The following is an 18,344-nucleotide window of genomic DNA, read 5'->3' on the forward strand; positions in this document are numbered from 1 at the left end:
TTGCCCATCATATCTGCTCTGCCAGTTGATTATGGCAGATCTATTTGTCCCTCTCAACCCCATTCTCCTGCCTTCTCCCCATAAACTTTGACACCCTTACTACTCACGAACCTATCCATCTCCGCCTTAAAAATATCCAATGACGTGGCCTCCACTGCCATCCGTGGTGATGAATTCTGCAGATTTGCCACCCTCTGGCCAAATAAATACCCCCACATCTCCTTTCTAAAGGTACATCCGGTTAATCCACGTCTGTAAATTGCCCCTAGTGTGTAGGGTGGATGTGTCGATGGGATAACAAAGAACTAGTATGAAAAGGTGATTGTGGATCGGCACAGACTCTATGGGCTGAAGGGCCTGTTTTAATGCTGTATCTTTCAATCAATTCAGCAATTTTGCAGATGACACAAAGCTGGGTGGCAGTGTGAACTGTGAGGAGGATGCTATGAGAATGCAGAGTGACTTGGACAGCTTGGGTGAGTGAGCAGTGAAGAAAGCGAATGGCATGATGGCCTTTATAACAAGAGCAGTTGAGTATAGGAGCAAAGAGGTCCTTTGCAGTTTTATAGGGCCCATGTGAGACCACACCTGGAGCATTGTGTGCAGTTTTGGCCCCATAATTTGAGGAAGGACATTCTTGCTATTGAGGGAGTGCAGCGTAGGTTTACAAGGTTAATTCCCGGGATGGTGGGACTGTCATATGCTGAGAGAAAGGTTCGGCTGGGCTTGTATACTCTGGAGTTTAGAAGGATCAGAGGGGATCTTATTGAAACATATACGATTATTAAGGGTTTGTACACAATAGAGGCAGGAAACATGTTCCCGATGTTGGGGGAGTCCAGAACCAAGGGCCACAGTTTAAGAATAAGGGGTAAGCTATTTAGAACGGAGACGAGGAAACACTTTTTCTCACAGAGAGTTGTGAGTCTATGGAATTCTCTGCCTCAGAGGATGGTGGAGGCCGGTTCTCTGGATACTTTCAAGAGAGAGCTAGATAGGGCTCTTAAAGATAGCAGAGTCAGGGGATCTGGGGAGAAGGCAGGAACGGGGTACTGATTGGAGATGATCAGCCATGATCACATTGAATGGCGGTGCTGGCTCGAAGGGCCGAATGACCTACTCCTGCACCTTTTCTCTATTGTCTATTGTCAATCAATCTGTGGGGACAGCTTTTGCCACCACAACTCAGCGGAGAAGCAGAGGAGATAATTCAGAGGCTGATGAAGATGGGAGTCCCCAACATTAACTGCTCCCCAGTCTGCTGTTCATTTAAGTGTGAATAAACAGCATCTCAAATCTCATGTGTGGGAAGGAACTGCAGATGCTGGTTTAAACCGAAGATATACACAAAATGCTGGAGTAACTCAGCGGGACAGACAGCATCCCCGGAGAGAAGGAATGGGTGACGTTTCGAGTCGAGACCCTTCTTCAGACTGATGTTTTGGGTCGAGACCCTTCTTCGGACTGAAGAAGGGTCTCGACCCGAATCGTCACCCATTCTTTCTCTCCAGAGATGCTGCCTGTCTTGCTGATTTACTCCAGCTTTTTGTGTCTATCTCAAATCTCATCGCAATTATGGTTCCAGACTCCAGGTTTGCCCGTCACTAACCGTTATATAATCAACCTTTTTATGTGGAATGCAAAAATGAAAACTAACAAAGTCTACGCTCTGAACCAACTATGTAAATTGCATTACGTTGTTTCGCATGCAATCTTAACCTTGGTCATATACTGTGAAAGAATGACTTGCATTATACATAACCTTTCCTAATACAAAATCCTCTTCAGTGAAGTGTTTGTTTTAAGGTGGAGTTCGTGGGAAACGTAGCAGACGGTTTATGCACATAACATGTTCGCAAGCAGCAACGCTATCTTCAGTGTGTCCGGAACAAATATTGGCAGGGCTCTTGGTAATACTGCAGTGGGATTTCCATAATCCATCAGTGTACAGGAGAGAGATATGGGAATCAGTTGCACAGTTACCCAACACCAACCTTGTTCAATGTCAACAAAACCAGCAAATTAATCATTGACTTAAAAAAAAGGGGAAGATAGGAGACCTCAGAGATAGACACAAAATGCTGGAGTAACCCAGCGGGACAGGCAGCATCTCTGGAGGACATTGATAGGTGACGTTTCGGGTCGGGACCCTTCTTCAGACTGAGAGTCTGGGGAGAGGGAAACTAGAGGTATGAATATGTACCGAACAAATCAGAGCCGGCACCAAAAGCCAAGAAAAGGTGGAGCCCACAATGGTCCATTGTTGGCTGTGAAAGAGATGAGAACGAAGTGATACGAACAGTGAAACTAGCAGGCCGACTAGGGTGGGGGAGGGACGGAGAGAGAAAGAGAGGGAATGCAAGGGTTACTTGAAATTAGGGAAATCAACATCATACCCCTAGGTTGAAAGTTGCCCAAGCGAAATATGAGGTGATTTTTCAGTTTCCATTGGTGGGTCGGCGATGGAAAGAGTTGGCAGGTTCCAATTCCTGAGTGTTAAAGTCTCAGATGACCTGGTCCTGCACATAAGATTAGTGTAGGAAGCCATCTTGGTTGGAATGGGCTGCAGGGCTGGTTTGCATGCTTCATGACTGTGACTCTGTGACTGCATTTCTGTCAGACACTAGAGAGAGAATTTGATAACATGGGTAATGCCAGCTACAAACGGAAGCTATAAATGGTTTATTATCACATTTACTGAGGTACAGTGATTTTTTTTTTTCATGCAGTTCAGTAAAGTGTTACTATACCTTTTAATTTTGGGATACATCTTTGGAGTGTGGGGGGAAACCAGAGCACCCGGAGAAAACCCACGCAGGTCACGGGGAGAACGTACAAACTCTGCACAGACAGCACCTGTAGTCAGGATTGAACCTGGATCTTTGGCGCGGTGAGGCAGCAACTTTACTGCTGTGCCCCTATACCTATAAGCACAATCCACGATTAAGTACAAAGTGTATAGAAATAGTCCACTGACACACTGCACAAGAGTTGCCAGGTATTTGGCGCCATTTTCAAAGTCCAGTTCGGTCTGTGGGCTCGGTCTCCTGGAGCGGGGCCCCATCCAGGCGAGCCCCAGGCTGCTGCTGGGCCTCCATCCGTGAATCATCGTCCCTGTCCTCGCCCGACCACCTTCAGCCTTTGTGCCCTGGGTGCGTCTCCCATGGCTGAACGTTCTCCCAGAGCCTTACTGTATCCCAGATAATATGTTTTGCCTGCAGGATATTTGATCAGATTCAAGAGAGTTTATTTTCATGTGTCCCTGATAGGACAATGAAATTCTTGCTTTGCTTCAGCACAACAGGACATAGTAGGCATTGACTACAAAGTAGATCAGTGTGTCCATATACCATTATTGTCCTATCAGGGACACATGACAATAATCTCTCTTGAATCTTGAATTGCTTTGTGCCTTATTTTCCAGTTGGAAGCAGTGTTCATATTTGACCTTTTGATAGGGCTACGATAAATGTATGTGCGCGCTCATTTCCCCACAGATTTGGGACATTGGAGGTCAACCAAGATTCCGGAGTATGTGGGAACGTTACTGCCGAGGGGTCAACGCGATTGTGTGAGTTTATAATCTGAGATCTTTATAGTTTCAACACATAGACCCCCCCCCTTCCCCACCTTCTCCCTCCATCTCTCCTCTTCCTCTCTCCTCTGCTCTCCCCTTCCACCGCTCCTCCTCCTCCCCCCTCTACCCCTATCCCTCTCCCTACCTCCTATACCTCTCCCTACTTCCTGTGTAGGCAGGAACTGCAGATGCTCGTTTAAACCGAAGGTAGGCACAACAATCTGGAGTAACTCAGCGGGTCATGCAGCATCTCTGGAGAAAAGGAATAGATGACGTTTCGAATCGAGACGTCTGAATCAGTCTGAAGAAGGGTCTTGACCCGAAACATCACATTTTCCTTTTCTCCACAGGTGCTGCCTGTCCCACTAAGTTACTCCAGCTTTTTTGTGTTTATCTCCCTACTTCCTGTCTTTCATCTCCTCCCCTCCACCTCCTTCCTTCCCCTCCTATCTCCACTCTCCCTCTCCTCTTTTCCATCTTTTCCCCCTCCCACCTTCTCTCCCTCCCTCTGGCCCCACTCTTCCCACATTCTCCCCCCATCTTTTCCCCTGTTATCCTTTCACACACTTTTTTAAGAGTTCCCACTGATGTTCACCACTGCCCCTCTTTTTTTAGCTACATGGTGGATGCTGCAGACTTCGAAAAGATTGAAGCTTCAAAGAATGAACTGCACAACTTATTAGATAAGCCACAGCTACAAGGAATTCCTGTAAGTCAACTTTATTTTAAACTCTCTGTTTAAATCGCTTTACATGTCACCTTAAAAAGAACCGAGGAGAAACTGGTTGCAAGGGTTCCCAAACCATGCTGTTGTTTATGGATTGAATTTTAATTTTAATTCACATGGTTTTAAGGCTTAATTTTGCAAAATTGTGTTTCTTGCATGAATGTAACATCTTGGCTTGTGTGTGTGTGTGTGTGTGTGTGTGTGTGTGTGTGTGTGTGTGTGTGTGTGTGTGTGTGGTGTGTGTGTGTGTGTGTGTGTGTGTGTGTGTGTGTGTGTGTATCGGTGTGTGTGTGTGTGTGTGTGAGTGTGTGTGTATGGGGGGGTGTATCTGTGTGTGTGAGTGATGTACAAATCTACTAATAGAAATAGAAAGTGAAAATAAAAGATTGGATATTTATGAAGCAGGAATTATCACTGTCAAAATTAGTTTATTGCCCTTTTGTATGAATTTGACTGGATATCTGAATGACAACAGCTCTGCTTCTGATAGTAACAGTTTAGACAGGGGACTAGATACCATTCACATCATGGAACGAACAGCAGTGTTTTATAATACCAAGGGGCAATCTTACATGATAAATGCAAGGTTAAAGACGTGAATATCTATAATCTAAGATATCTCTAAAAATATACTAAACATGGAATGCTTCTCCCTGGTACATCGAGACAGCAAGGACACCTACGTTAGACTCATATTTATTGACAAAAGCTTTACCTTTAACACATTCATTGCAACCCAACATCCCCAAACTGAAGTGTTGGGCCAGGTGTCGAAGATCAGGAAGTAATGAATGGAAAATAGGCATCGTGGCATGGTTTGGGAACAGGAAATTGCAGGGAATTGTGGACGTAGCCCAGACCATCACGCAAACCAACCTCCCTTCCATTGACTCCATCTACACTTCACGCTGCCTGGGCAAGGCCACCAGCATTATCAAGAACGAGTCGCACCCAGGACACTCCCTCTACTCGCCAGGCGAGAGAGGTTATAGGAGGAAGAGCTTAAATAGCGTGGTGTCAAAATAAGAACCTCTTCTTCAGTGTCAACAGAATGAAGGAGTTGGCCATTGACCTCTGGAAGTGGGGTGAAGTACACACTGCAGTCCGCATCAATGGTGGAAATGGTCAAGAGCTTTAAGTTCCTAGGTGGACACATCACTAAAAATCTGACCTGCTCCTACCCCATCGCCGATTTGGTCTAAAATACATGCCGACATACTCTAATTCATCAGAAGATGAAGGAAAATCAACAGGTCCCCAGCGACTTGCCAATTTCTGCAGATGCATCATAGAAAGCTTCTCTTCAGGATACATACAAACGTACTATCGCACTGTTTAAGAAACATTTAGATAGGTACATAGACAGGACAGATGTAGAGGGATATGGGTCAAACAAGTGCAGGTGGGACTAGTGCAGATAGGACACTCAGCAATTTGGGCTGAAGGGTTTATTTCTACGCCGTAAGACTCCATGACACTTTGACTCTAAACAAAGACTCAAGGAACTGCAGATGCTGAAACCTGGAGCAAAAGTCCTGGAGACAAACGGGGGTCAGATAATGAGAGAAGGGGCCCGAACATTTCATGGCAGCTCATCAATGAGAAAAAGCTTCTCAAATATGCCAATGGGAAGTGCGTGGGAAGGAACTGCAGGTGCGGGTTTACTCTGAAGATAGACACAAAGTGCTGGAGTAATTCAACGGATCAGACAGCATCTCTGGATGGAAGGAATGTGTGTCATTTGGGGTCGAGACCCTGCTTCAGACTGAGGGTCAGGAGAGAGGGAAATGAGAGACATGGAAAGGTAAGGTGTGAAATCGAGAGATCAAAGGGGACCGAGTCAGACGAGAATGTTATTTACAATGAATAAATTCTAACTTGATTAGCTCATTAGGGAATTATGCCATGATATATTCATTTGAAGCTGTTAACCCAACACAGGAAACTTTTTATTGCCAATAGCAAGACAAAGTGTATCATATCCCATTATACTTGTTGAGCATAGAGTTGAAAGTCAGTATTCCATATTTTCAACCATCAGCTATTTCCTTGCAGCGATGTACTTGGTGTTTGTTACATCATTAGAGGTATCACTGGATGAATCAACACGATATTGCTAACTTATTGTTTCTCTATTAGTAAAACCAAAAGGAATTGCTGAATGAGTTATTGAATGAATTGGTCCTGGATACAACAAAATAATTATAATGTATTATTTTAGGTCCAGCATAAATGATTCCAAGATTCAGTGAAACCAGTCCTTTTATTTTATGGTTTTGAGTTATCACCCATTTGGTTCAATTCTGTTCAATTCTGTTCAGAGATACTGCATGGAATCTGTGCCTTGGGTCCACCGAGTCCACGCCGACCATCGATCACTCATTCACACTATGTTATCCTACTTTCTCATCCACTCCCTACACACTAGGGGTAATTTATAGATGCCGATTAACCTACAAACGTACATGCCTTTGGAAAGTTGGAGGAAACCGGAGCTCCCGGAAGAAACCCGCACAGCCAACACCCTGGGTCGGGATCGAACCCGGGACCCTGGCGCTGTAAGACGATGGCTATTCCAGCTGCGCCACTTGGGTTCATGTGTTAGAATTACATATTAATTCATCCATGAAGGAAGGACTGGATATTAAACACAGCGCGGCCAATTTGGAAAAACAGAACCAGTTCAATCGTGAAAACTGTACAGGATGTTCTTCATTCAAACAATCAGTTTGCATTTTAATTTTTGTTTTTGTAGGTATTAGTATTGGGAAACAAGAGAGACCTCACCAATGCCTTGGATGAGAAACAACTGATTGAGAAAATGTAAGTCATGGTGTTTCCTGCATGTATTGACGTGTGGAGTGGATACAATGATGTGAAAGTAAGTGAGTCCATTCCAGTAATAATTTAATCTCCTCCTTACACACAGGCTAGAATTTTATATGTTTTGTTCAGTTTAGTTTAGAGATACGGTGGGGAAACAGGCCATTCAGCCCACTGAGTCTGCGCCGACCAGCGACCCCCGCACATTAACACTGTCCTACACACACTAGGTTCAATTTACATTTATACCAAGCTAATTAGCCTACAAACCTGTACGCCTTTGGAATGTGTGGGGAAACCCACGCAGTCACATGGAGAACGTACAAACTCCGTACGGGCAGCACCCGTGGTCAGGATCGAACCTGGGTCCCTGGTTGCTGTAGTGCAGCAACTCTCCTGCTACGCCACTGTGCCGCTCCACTACCAGAATAGCAGAAAGAGGAATTCCATCCCAGATTCCTCCCAATATTTTGTCAGAGCCATGTTACTTCATAATGTGGGCAACCATCTTAACTTCGTTTGGGGCAAAATGTCTGTTAACAGGGGCGACACAGAGACATAGCGGTAGTGTTGCTGCCAGACAGCACCAGAGACCCGGTTCAATTCCAACTACGGGTGCTGTCTGTACGGAGTTTGTGCGAGCCCTCCGTGACCGTGTGGGTTTTCCCCGGGTGCTCCGGTTTCCTCCATTCCAAAGACGTGCAGGTTCGTAAGTTAATTGGCTTTGGTGAAGATTGTAGATTGCCCCTAGTGTGTAGGATAGTGCTAGTGTACGGGGATCGCTAGTCGGCGTGGACTCGGTGGGCCGCTGTTTCCGTGCTGTATCTCTAAACTACACGAAACAAGGCACCACTGTGTCAGCCAAAGAGTTGTAGGGAACGTCGGGGAACATGGTGGCATTCACCAGAGTCTGTTTTGCAGCTGACATAGCTGAATTATTCAGCAAATGAAATCTGTTTAAATTGCCCTGTAGTAAATAATCTACAAGGAGAGTGGTTGGCTCAATGAACCACAGAAACAAAACCAGTGACCAGAACAAGATATATCCAGCAGAAAGTAATAAATGTAGAATAGATGCATCACAACATGGTTTGGGAACAACTCCATTCAAGACCACAAAAAATGGCAGAGAATTATGGACGTAGCCCAGACCATCACACAAATCAACCTCCCATCCATTGACTCCATCTACACCTTGGCAGGGCCAGCAGCATAATCAAGGACAAGTCTCACCCCAGATACTTGCTATACTCTCCTCTCTCATCAGGCACGAGGTACAGAAGTTTGAAAATGCACACCTCCAGATTCAGGGACAGTTTCTTCCCAATTGTTATCAGGCAACTAAACATCCTATCACTAACTAGAGAGTGGTCCTGGCCTACTATCTATCTTATTGGAGACCCTCGGACTATCTTTAATTGGACTTTACTGGACTTAATCTTGCACTAAATGCTATTCTCTTTATCCTATATCAGCTCACTGTGCACGGCTTGATTGTAATCTTGTACAGTCTTTCCGCTGACTGCATAGCACCCGACAAAAAATATTTTCGCTGTACCTCGTTACACGTGGCAATAAACTAACCCTTGTGTGTCAAATCAATCCCTTTGACCTCTGCAGAAAATCCCCCAATTTTCCCCATTCTGGCCACAGAATGATATCTCTCCTAGTTGGGTAACAGAACAGGAAGGAGATATGAAGGTACACAAAAAAGCTGGAGAAACTCAGCGGGTGCAGCAGCATCTATGGAGCGAAGGAAATAGGCAAGCCGAAACCCTTCTTCAGACCGAAACGTTGCCTATTTCCTTCGCTCCATAGATGCTGCTGCACCCGCTGAGTTTCTCCAGCTTTTTTGTATACCTTCGATTTTCCAGCATCTGCAGTCCCTTCTTAAACACAGGAAGGAGATATGCACTGGTTTGTGGAAACTTTATTGGTCATCAGCCACAGGTCAGATCGAACAGTGGCTTCCAGGGCTGGACTAGAAGATACCCAGAAAACAATTATTAATAGTCATTCCATGTGCACTCATTCAAGCTTAATGAGTGTCAGGAATGTTTTCCCAAGAGGGAAAAATCTGATCCCTAGATAGAGTGGATGTGGAGAGGATGTTTCCAGTGGTGGGAGAGTCTAGAAACTGAGGGCACAGCCTCAGAATAAAAGGACGTACCTTCAGAATGGAGATATGGTGTAATTTCTTTGGAGAGGGTGGTGAATCTATGGAATTCATTGTCACAAATGGCTGTGGAGGCCATCATTGGGTATTTTTAAAGTGGAGATTGAGTGATTATAAGAGTGTCAAAGGTTATGGGGAGAAGGCAGGAGAATGGGTTGAGAGGGAAAAATCAGCCATGATCAAATGGCGGAGCAGATTCAATGGGCCGAATGGCCTTAATTCCGCTCCTATGTTGCATGGCCTAATACTAGAGGGCATAGCTTTAAGATGAGTGGGCCAAAGATGTGCGGGGCAAGTTCTTTTTTATGCAGAGGGTGGTGAGTGCCCGAAACATGCTGCCAGGGTTGGTGGGGGTTATGGTCTTATAGTATTGTGATCTGTGCTTATTTCTTCTGTAGGAACCTATCTGCCATCCAGGATCGTGAAATCTGTTGCTATTCAGTGTCCTGCAAAGAGAAGGATAACATAGGTGAGACAACATGCAATTCCACATCTATAAAAGCAAAATAATGCAGATGTCGCAACTCTGAGACGCAATCCAAAATTTCTAGACGTAGTCAGCAGTCCAGACAGAAGAGAGAAAATGAGTTAGTGTTTCAGGTCAATGCCAGTTCTTCAGAATTCAATTCTGCATTTATATTTAAAGTCTATATTTAATTTTTGGCATAGAATAGTATTTTCAGTACCACAGTCAGTTCTGTGTAGTATAATGCTCTTTAATGTTAATATCAATCAGACAAAGAGGTTCCAGGGGATTTTGGGCCATACTGCTCTGCCAAAGTGTTTGTCATTGTTGGACCATTCTGAAGAGTAAACTTAACGTCCACCTTACTTTCTCCATCAGTCTTGAACACTTGGTCCGCTCTCTTTCCTCACCAGGAAATGAGCGGGCAAGATCATCTCTGACCCCTCTCACCCTGGCCATAAACTATTTTAATCACTTCCCTCTGGAAGGCGACTCCGGATTGTCAAAGCTGCCACAGCCAGACATAAAAACAGTTTTTATCCACGAGTAGTTGCTCTACTCAACAGCCAAAAATCTGTAGCCTCCCTTTGATCTGGTATTTTGTTGGTTTACATGCTTGATCAATGGTGTTTTATCATTCATGTTTTATCATTATTAATGTTTAGTGCTTTCTAAGCCATTCGTAACTGTCACTGTATGTCATGTTGTTACTTGTGGGCGGAGCACCAAGGCAAATTCATTGTATGTGAATACTTGGCCAATAAACTTACTTACTTACTTATCAGAAGGCTTCTTTAGATACTCTTAAATATAGCAGTCAGAGGATATGGGGGACGGCAGGAACAGGGTGCTGATTGTAGATGATCAGCCATGATCACTGAGTGGTGGTGGTGGCTGGAAGGGTCGAATGGCCCACTCATGTACCTATTGCCTGTTGTTTATTAACCAGAACTATGAGGATATAGAAACATAGAAACATAGAAAATAGGTGCAGGAGTAGGCCATTCGGCCCTTCGAGCCTGCACCGCTATTCAATATGATCATGGCTGATCATCCAACTCAGTATCCTGTACCTGCTTTCTCTCCATACCCCCTGATCCCTTTAGCCACAAGGGCCACATCTAACTCCCTCTTAAATATAACCAATGAACTGGCCTCAACTACCTTCTGTGGCAGAGTGTTCCAGAGACTCTCCACTCTCTGTGTGAAGTCTGGTGGTAGGAAGTCCGGTTTCCTCCCACACTCCAAAGTCGGGTGGCGCAGTGGTAAAGGTAGCAACTCTACTGCTGCCCCACCGTGATGTTTAAAAAAAATGTTCACCATTGCTCTGCTGACAGAAAAAACAAAAATGTAATTGCAAAGCATCTTATTTTTTTAAAGTTGCGTTATAATGGCACAGACAGAAAAGACACAAAGTACTGGAGTAACTCAGCGGGTCAGGCAGCATCCCTGGGGAAAAGGAATAGGTGCCGTTTCAAGTCGAGATAGTTCTTCAGGCCTGGAAGACAGCTCCATGTTCCCCAGAGATGCTGCCTGACCGGTTGTGTTACTCCAGCACTTTCTTCCTTTTTTGGTAAACTGGCATCTGCAGATCCTTGCTTCCACACAATGGCTGTATGACTCTTTGACTCCAGATTGTCCTTGTTATTGTTAGGTTTACTTAAGTCCTAAGATGGACAAAAAGTGCTGGTGTAACTCAGCGGGTTTGGCACCATCTCAGGAGAAAATGGATGGGTGATGTTTCTTGCCAAGCAGCTTCCCACTGTGTCAAAATAAGTATGCCTAAGTCATAGCATCATACAGCAAGGAAATAGGCCACTAGGCCGAACTTGTCCATGCCGACCAAAATGCCCCATCTACACTAGTCTCACCTGCCCACGTTTGGCCTATATCCCTTTAAACATTTCCTCTCCATGTACCAGTCCAAATATCTTTTAAATGTTGTTATAGCATCTGCCTCAACCACTTCCTCTGGCAGCGTGTTCCATATCCCCACCACCCTCTGTGTGAAAATGTTCCAGTTAAATCTTTCCCCTCTCATCTTAAGCCTATGCCCTCTGGTCCATGATTCTCCTACTCTGCACATCTACACTTACTGTTTCCCCTCATGATCTGCTACATCTCTATAAGATCACCCCTCATCTTCCCATCTACCCACTGAGGAATAAAGTCCTAGACTGCAACAAAATGATTCAGAATCTTCAGCATGTTTCTATTAGCTGGTTTTAATTTCCAGTCCCATCCCGTAGGGGACTAACATTTACATTAGCTGACTCTTCTTTTCTATATTTGGGCGGCACGGTGGCGCAGCGGTAGAGTTGCTGCCTAACAGGGCCAGAGACCCAGGTTCGATCCTGGCCACGGGTGCTTATCTGTATGGAGTGTGTACGTTCACCCTGTGACCCCGTGGGTTTTCTCCGGGTGCACCGGTTTCCTCCCACACTCCAAAGACGTGCAGGTTTGTAGGTTAATTGGCTTTGATAAGGATTGTAAATTGTCCCTGGTGTGTAGGATAGTGCTAGTGTACGGGGATTGCTGGTCGGCATGGACTCGGTGGGCCGAAGGGCCTGTTTCTGCCCAAAATCTCTAAACTAAACTAAATCTACCTTGGGAGCTCATATTATCCAATGATATTATTTTCTAGTTTACACTCATTACCTTCTCCATGTTCATAATTTTATTGGTCATATTTTACTGGTTTCTGAAAAAATTGCAAACTCTGACGTAACTCTGTTTTCCTCTCCCCTCTTGTCATTATAATTGCCTTTATTGAAATTTAAGGCTCTAATTTCAGATCCAAATCCAACATCCAAGTGAATGTCTCTCCTTATAACCTCCTCTTTAACCAGCAATGCCACCCCACCTCCTCTTCCTTTCTGTCTATCCTTCTGAATATTGAATACCTCTGCATGTTTAGCTCCCAGCCTTGGTCACCCTGGAGCCATGTCTCCATAATTCCAACTATACTATCTCCCTTAACTACTAACTGCGCATTCAATTCATCCACCTTATTACAAATGCTCTTTGCATTAAGGCACAAAGCTTTCAGGTTTGTTTTTCTTATCTCCCTTCTACCTTCTGTCCTCCTTTTATGGCCCTCTATCTCCTTGCATTTGTTCCCATCCCCCTGCCCTGTTAGTTTAAACGTGACCTTTCATACACTCCCTTTGTACACATATGCTTCCACGTTGTTGACTCCAACCCCCCACTATTTCGTTTAAACCTACCTGTGTAGCACTAGCAAATGTAGGTGGAGTGGGTGGGGAGAAATAGCTGCGAGTCTAGATGAGGCATAGGGAGAAGGAGAAGAAAGGGACATATGGGGGAGTAAGAGGAGAAGGGGGGAAGGTCATAAGAGGTTACGGAGAATTTGAGATTTCAGCGTTCATACGTGTTGGAAGCCACCCAAGCGGATCATGAGTTACTAATTTAACGCAGTTTGCAGCTATTCTCCACTGTTGGAGTTGTGTGTTGTTTTGCTTCTGAAGCTAAACAATGAATTGTTTTAATATCTGCAAAAACTGGAAAATATGTGTTCAGTTCAGTTTAGTAGATTGTCACACGTACCGAGGTGCAGTGAAAAGCTTTTGTTGCGTGCTATCCAGTCAGCGGAAAGACAATACATGATTACAATTGAGCTGTTTGTATAACGTACATTATATCGTCCATGATAAGGGAATAACGTTAAGTGCAAGGCAAAACCAGTATAGTCCGATCAAGGACAGTCCGAGGGTCACCAAAGAGGTAGATAGTAGTTCAGCACTGCTCTTTGATTCAGCTGCGTTTATAATCTTCAAATGATTCAGTTTTGTTTATAATTTATACCATAATTCCACTGGATTGCTGGTTAAAAATAGAATTTGAAATAAGTGTTTACACTGATACATGGATTGCACCTTTGTTTTGGGATGAAGTTCCATGGTATTGTTTGTGCCTAACTATTATTTAAGAATAAACTCTTGGGAGGTCAATGTGGAACCATTACTATTTTTTACCATTTTTAAATTATAAATGGGATCATAACATTTTAGAAAAAGGCGTCAATTTATATTTTATAGATTTTTTGAAAAATTAATGTGTAGGGGAATTTTTTTTTTAAATTCTGATTTGTTAGAGAAGATAAAATATCAATAAATCTGAGGTGTAATATAGAAACAACTGCAGTCAGTGTTCAGAATAAGCATTTACTTTTTGTTCTGAAGGTTTGTAGCTAATTTGTAGACTCAAGCAGAAAGCTGAAGTTTATGTCACTTTATAAGGTGCGGCTAGAATGTATTTAACTTATTTTATGCATACTTCAAATTAACATTAAAAGATGTATTGATGGCTGGAAATATGATGCACAAAACCACTCACTTTTCCAGTTGTACACGCTGGCGTTTGCTATGATTACTTATTTACACACTGTGGAGAAGGTGGAACAGTTTTTCCATGTTTAGTTTAGAGGTACTGCGCGGAAACAGGCCCTTCGGCCCAACGGGTCCGCACCAGCCAGCGATCCCCGCATATTAACACTATCCTGCACCTCCCAGGGCCAATTCTTACATTTACCAAGCACATTTACCAGTACGTCTTTGGAATACAGCAGTTAAGTTTGAGATAATGCTCTTTTTGGCTCAATGTGAATATATTTTGCAAAATTACATACCTAAGTTATTTGCTGATATCTATTGTAGTAAACTCTACCCATTTTTTTGTTTAGATGTTAAAATAGTTTTCATGATTTAGTTTAGTTTAGAGATACAGCGCGGAAACAGGCCATTCGACCCACCGAGTCCGTGCTGACCTATGATCTCTGCACATTAACTATCCTACACACACTAGGAACAATTTACATTTATACCAAGCAGATTAACCTACAAACCTGTACGTCTTTGGATTTTTAAAAGGAAATAGATTACTGCAAAGAAGAAAGCCTGCAATTTACTAAATATTTTTATTATTTTGGGAGGCAGTGTTTAATTTGATCTGTGCAAAATCTTCTATATACTTCATGTTCATAAGTCATTGGAGCAGAATTAGGCCATTCGGCCCATCTTGTCTATTCCACCATTCAATCATGGCTGATCAATCTTTCACTCTCAATCCCATTCTCTTGCATTCTCCCCGTAACCTTTGACACCCTTATCCATATCAGGGAGTCTCAAGGTCAAAGCACTTTCATATGTATTATTGTACCTTTTGCACATAAAATGGGCAACACAGTGGTGCAGCGGTAGAGTTGCTGCCTTACACTGCCAGAGGCCCGGGTTCGATCCTGACTATTGGTGCTGCCTGTATGGAGTTTGCACATTCTCCCTGTGACCACGCGGGTTTTCTCCCGGTGTTCCGGCTTCCTCCCACGCTCCGAAGACGTACAGGTTCGAAGGTTTATTGGCTCCGCGAATTGAAAATCGTCCCTTGTGTATATAGGATGGTGTTATTGTTCGGGGATCCCATACTCGGTGGGCCGAATGGCCCGTTTCTGTGCTGTATCTCTAAAGTCTAAAGTAAATGTGAATAGTGACAAGGTGCTGTAATCGCTGTCTTATACTGTGTCCTTACAGACATCACACTACAGTGGCTTATCCAGCACTCCAAATCGAGGCGTTGCTGAGATTGCACATGCTGAGCAGAAGATGATAACGGTCTCTCCGTCCTATACACCTTGGAAGAAAGTGTGGAAGAGCAAATCCCTAACTCAGCTGGGACTGAGTGTTTCAACCCCCAGTTCCCGTCAACATGGACCTCTGAGATTTCTTCTTGGTGTTCCTCTGACTTCAAGCCATTTTCTACATTCAAAAGGAAAATTGATTTGTGCCATTCGACAGTATTGCAGAGTAATCACAGACCACATAACTAAGGCCCAGACATGTGGCTTCAATATTTGAATGATGTCTCTGTTTAAAAAAAAATGCAAACTGCCTATATCCTATTTAACAGGGTGCTTATTCTGGTTGTGTATTTTTCATTTTGCATGTGACTTATCCATACAGTGCATTATTTCTGCGAAGGGTTACTGATTATTTAATCATAATATTATTACAATATGGTAATGCTGCAGCTATACGAAAAGTAATTGTATTGAAACAGAGGGTGGATTTGGGAGCAAGCTAGCAGGTTTTTGTTGAGTGGGATGAATGCCTTCACTTTCCCCTTTTGACTGCATTACATTCTAACACAGACACTGGAGATAGCTCTTAAATGCTTTTATTCTTCTCATGTAGTGTTTATATTCATAGGTTCATAAGTTACAGGAGCAGAATTAGGTTGTTTGGCCCATCGTCTACTAAGTCATTCAATCGTGGCTGATCTATCTCCCTCCTAACCCCATACTCCTGCCTTCCCCCCCATAACCCCTGACACCCGTACTGATCAAGAATCTGTCAATCTCCACCTAAAAAAATATTCACTGACTTGGCCTCCACAGATTCACCACCCTCTGACTAAAGAAATTCCTCCTCATCTCCTTTATAAAGGCACGTCATTTTATTCTGCGTTATATACTCTAGGTCTAGACTCTCCCACTAGTGGAAACATCCTCTCCACATCCACTCTATCCAGGCCTTTCAATATTTGGTGAGTTTCAATGAGGTCTCCCCTCACCCTTCCAAACGGCAGCAAATACAGGCCCAGTGTCGTTCACAGCTCAGCACGAAATGCTGAGTGTTTCTTCATATTTAAACTTCTTGTTACTTATACACCATTTGCTTTCTTAAAGATGTAAAGGGAATGAGTTGATGTTTAATTGAAGATCGATTTTAATGCATGCCATGAAATGAGTTGATATTCCCTGTATCATCTCACAGTCCACTGACGTCATTCTTGGTGCAGTTAGTGATGGGCTTACTATTAATGTTTTAATAGATACAGGATACTTCTTGATTAAAGGTAGGATGGGTCACCTGAGTTGTTTCAGAAGAAAGGAAAATTTGAGCAGAATCAGATGGTGGTTTGTGGTCCTCGGTCATAAGTCAACACGTTCCAAATTGGTAGAATTGTGAGCATTTCAGATCAGTCTGGTCTTCAGATGAGAAAACACTGCATCATTCAAGCAAGTTTGACCCGTGATAGACGCAAGGCCTAGAGAAACTCAGTGGGTCAGGCAGCATCTCTGGAGAAAAAGGACGGTGACATTTCGGGTTGGGGCCTGAAACTTCACCCACCCTTTATCTCCAGAGATGCTGCCGGACTAGCCGAGTTACTCCAGCACTTCTATTGTGTCTATCTTTGGTCTAGCAAAGATAGACACAAAATTGTTAGAGTAACTCAGTAGAGCTACTCTGAGTTACTCCAACATTTTGTGTCTATCTTCAGTGTAAACCAGCATTTGCAGTTCCTTCCTACACATATCTTTGGTATAAACTAACATCTGCAGTTCTTTGTTTCTACACCATTGCCCCATTTTTGACATATACTACAGTAATAAACACATTGTTTTCCTCGTCCCATTTCTGCCCCTTTTCCGTTAGGCCCCAGTAAATTTTGAAAGCACATCTAATTAATGGTAACTTTATCTAGTACACATGAGTTGCCTGGCACTTGAACTTGGTACCTGTCAAATTGTTCTTTCTTCAGCTCCTGCCTACAGATGCTGATGACCAAACGTAAGAAGTAAACAGTGTAGGAATGAACAGCAGATCCTGGTTTAAACCGAAGATAGACACAAAAAAGCTGGCGGAACTCAGCAGGACAGGCAGCATCTCTGGAGAGAAGGAATGGGTCACGTTTTGGGTCAAGACCCTTCTTCAGACTAGAAGGTAGACAGAAATGCTGGAGAAACTCAGCGGGTGAGGCAGCATCTATGGAGCGAAGGAAATAGGCAACGTTTCGGGTCGAAACGTTGCCTATTTCCTTCGCTCCATAGATGCTGCCTCACCCGCTGAGTTTCTCCAGCATTTTCGTCTACCTTCAATTTTCCAGCATCTGCAGTTCCTTCTTAAACCTTCTTGAGACTAGTTAGGGATTAAGGAAATGAGGGATATGGACGATGATGTGGAGAGATAAATAACAATGAATAAAAAATATGCAAAAAAGTAACGATGATAAAGGAAACAGGCCATTGGTAGCTGTTTGTTGTGTGAAAATGAGGAGCTAGTATGACTTTGGTGGGGGAGGGATAGAGAGAGAGAGAGAGTGGGAATGCCAAATGTTCCTCCCATGTGCGTTTAGCCTCACTCTGATGATGGAAGAGACAATAGGACAGGAAGGTCTGTATAGAAAATGGAAAGGAGAATTAAAGTGTTTAGCAACCGGGAGATCTGAGATCTGAGCAAACTGCTGGAGTAACTCAGCGGGTCAAGTGGAGGGAGAGAAATGGTCGACATTTCAGGTCAAGACCTCACATCTGTACCCGCCAAATTCCTCCAGCAACTTGCTTTTTGTTACAGATTTCAGCATCTGCTGTTCTTATCTCACCAAAATATAAGAATCCCGTTGTCAGTGTAAACACTGATTATTATGCTGTATGTACGGCAAGCAGCTGATGATCAAAATTGAAAAATACGTGAATTCAATACCTTTTAAAGTCTTTCATTGTTTCTTCTGACTGATGCCTTTGAACAAAGATCTCTGATTAGTTTAGTTTAGAGATACA

The 18,344-nt window shown here is 43.5% G+C and overlaps 1 protein-coding gene across 1 annotated transcript in view; it reads left to right on the forward strand.

Annotated features, from left to right (window-relative positions):
• Positions 1 to 17,566, forward strand: part of LOC129706192 (ADP-ribosylation factor-like protein 8B-A) — a 46,608-nt gene extending 29,042 nt beyond the window's left edge. The window contains exons 3-7 of the mRNA XM_055650251.1: positions 3,498 to 3,571; positions 4,193 to 4,286; positions 7,060 to 7,127; positions 9,702 to 9,772; positions 15,316 to 17,566. Coding sequence (XP_055506226.1) covers positions 3,498 to 3,571; positions 4,193 to 4,286; positions 7,060 to 7,127; positions 9,702 to 9,772; positions 15,316 to 15,365 — 357 coding nt within the window. The 3' untranslated portion in view covers positions 15,366 to 17,566. The remainder of the gene's footprint in view (positions 1 to 3,497; positions 3,572 to 4,192; positions 4,287 to 7,059; positions 7,128 to 9,701; positions 9,773 to 15,315) is intronic.
• The last annotated feature ends 778 nt before the right edge of the window (positions 17,567 to 18,344 follow it).

The sequence above is a fragment of the Leucoraja erinacea genome, chromosome 19 (assembly GCF_028641065.1).
Source record: "Leucoraja erinacea ecotype New England chromosome 19, Leri_hhj_1, whole genome shotgun sequence".
NCBI lineage: Eukaryota > Metazoa > Chordata > Chondrichthyes > Rajiformes > Rajidae > Leucoraja > Leucoraja erinaceus.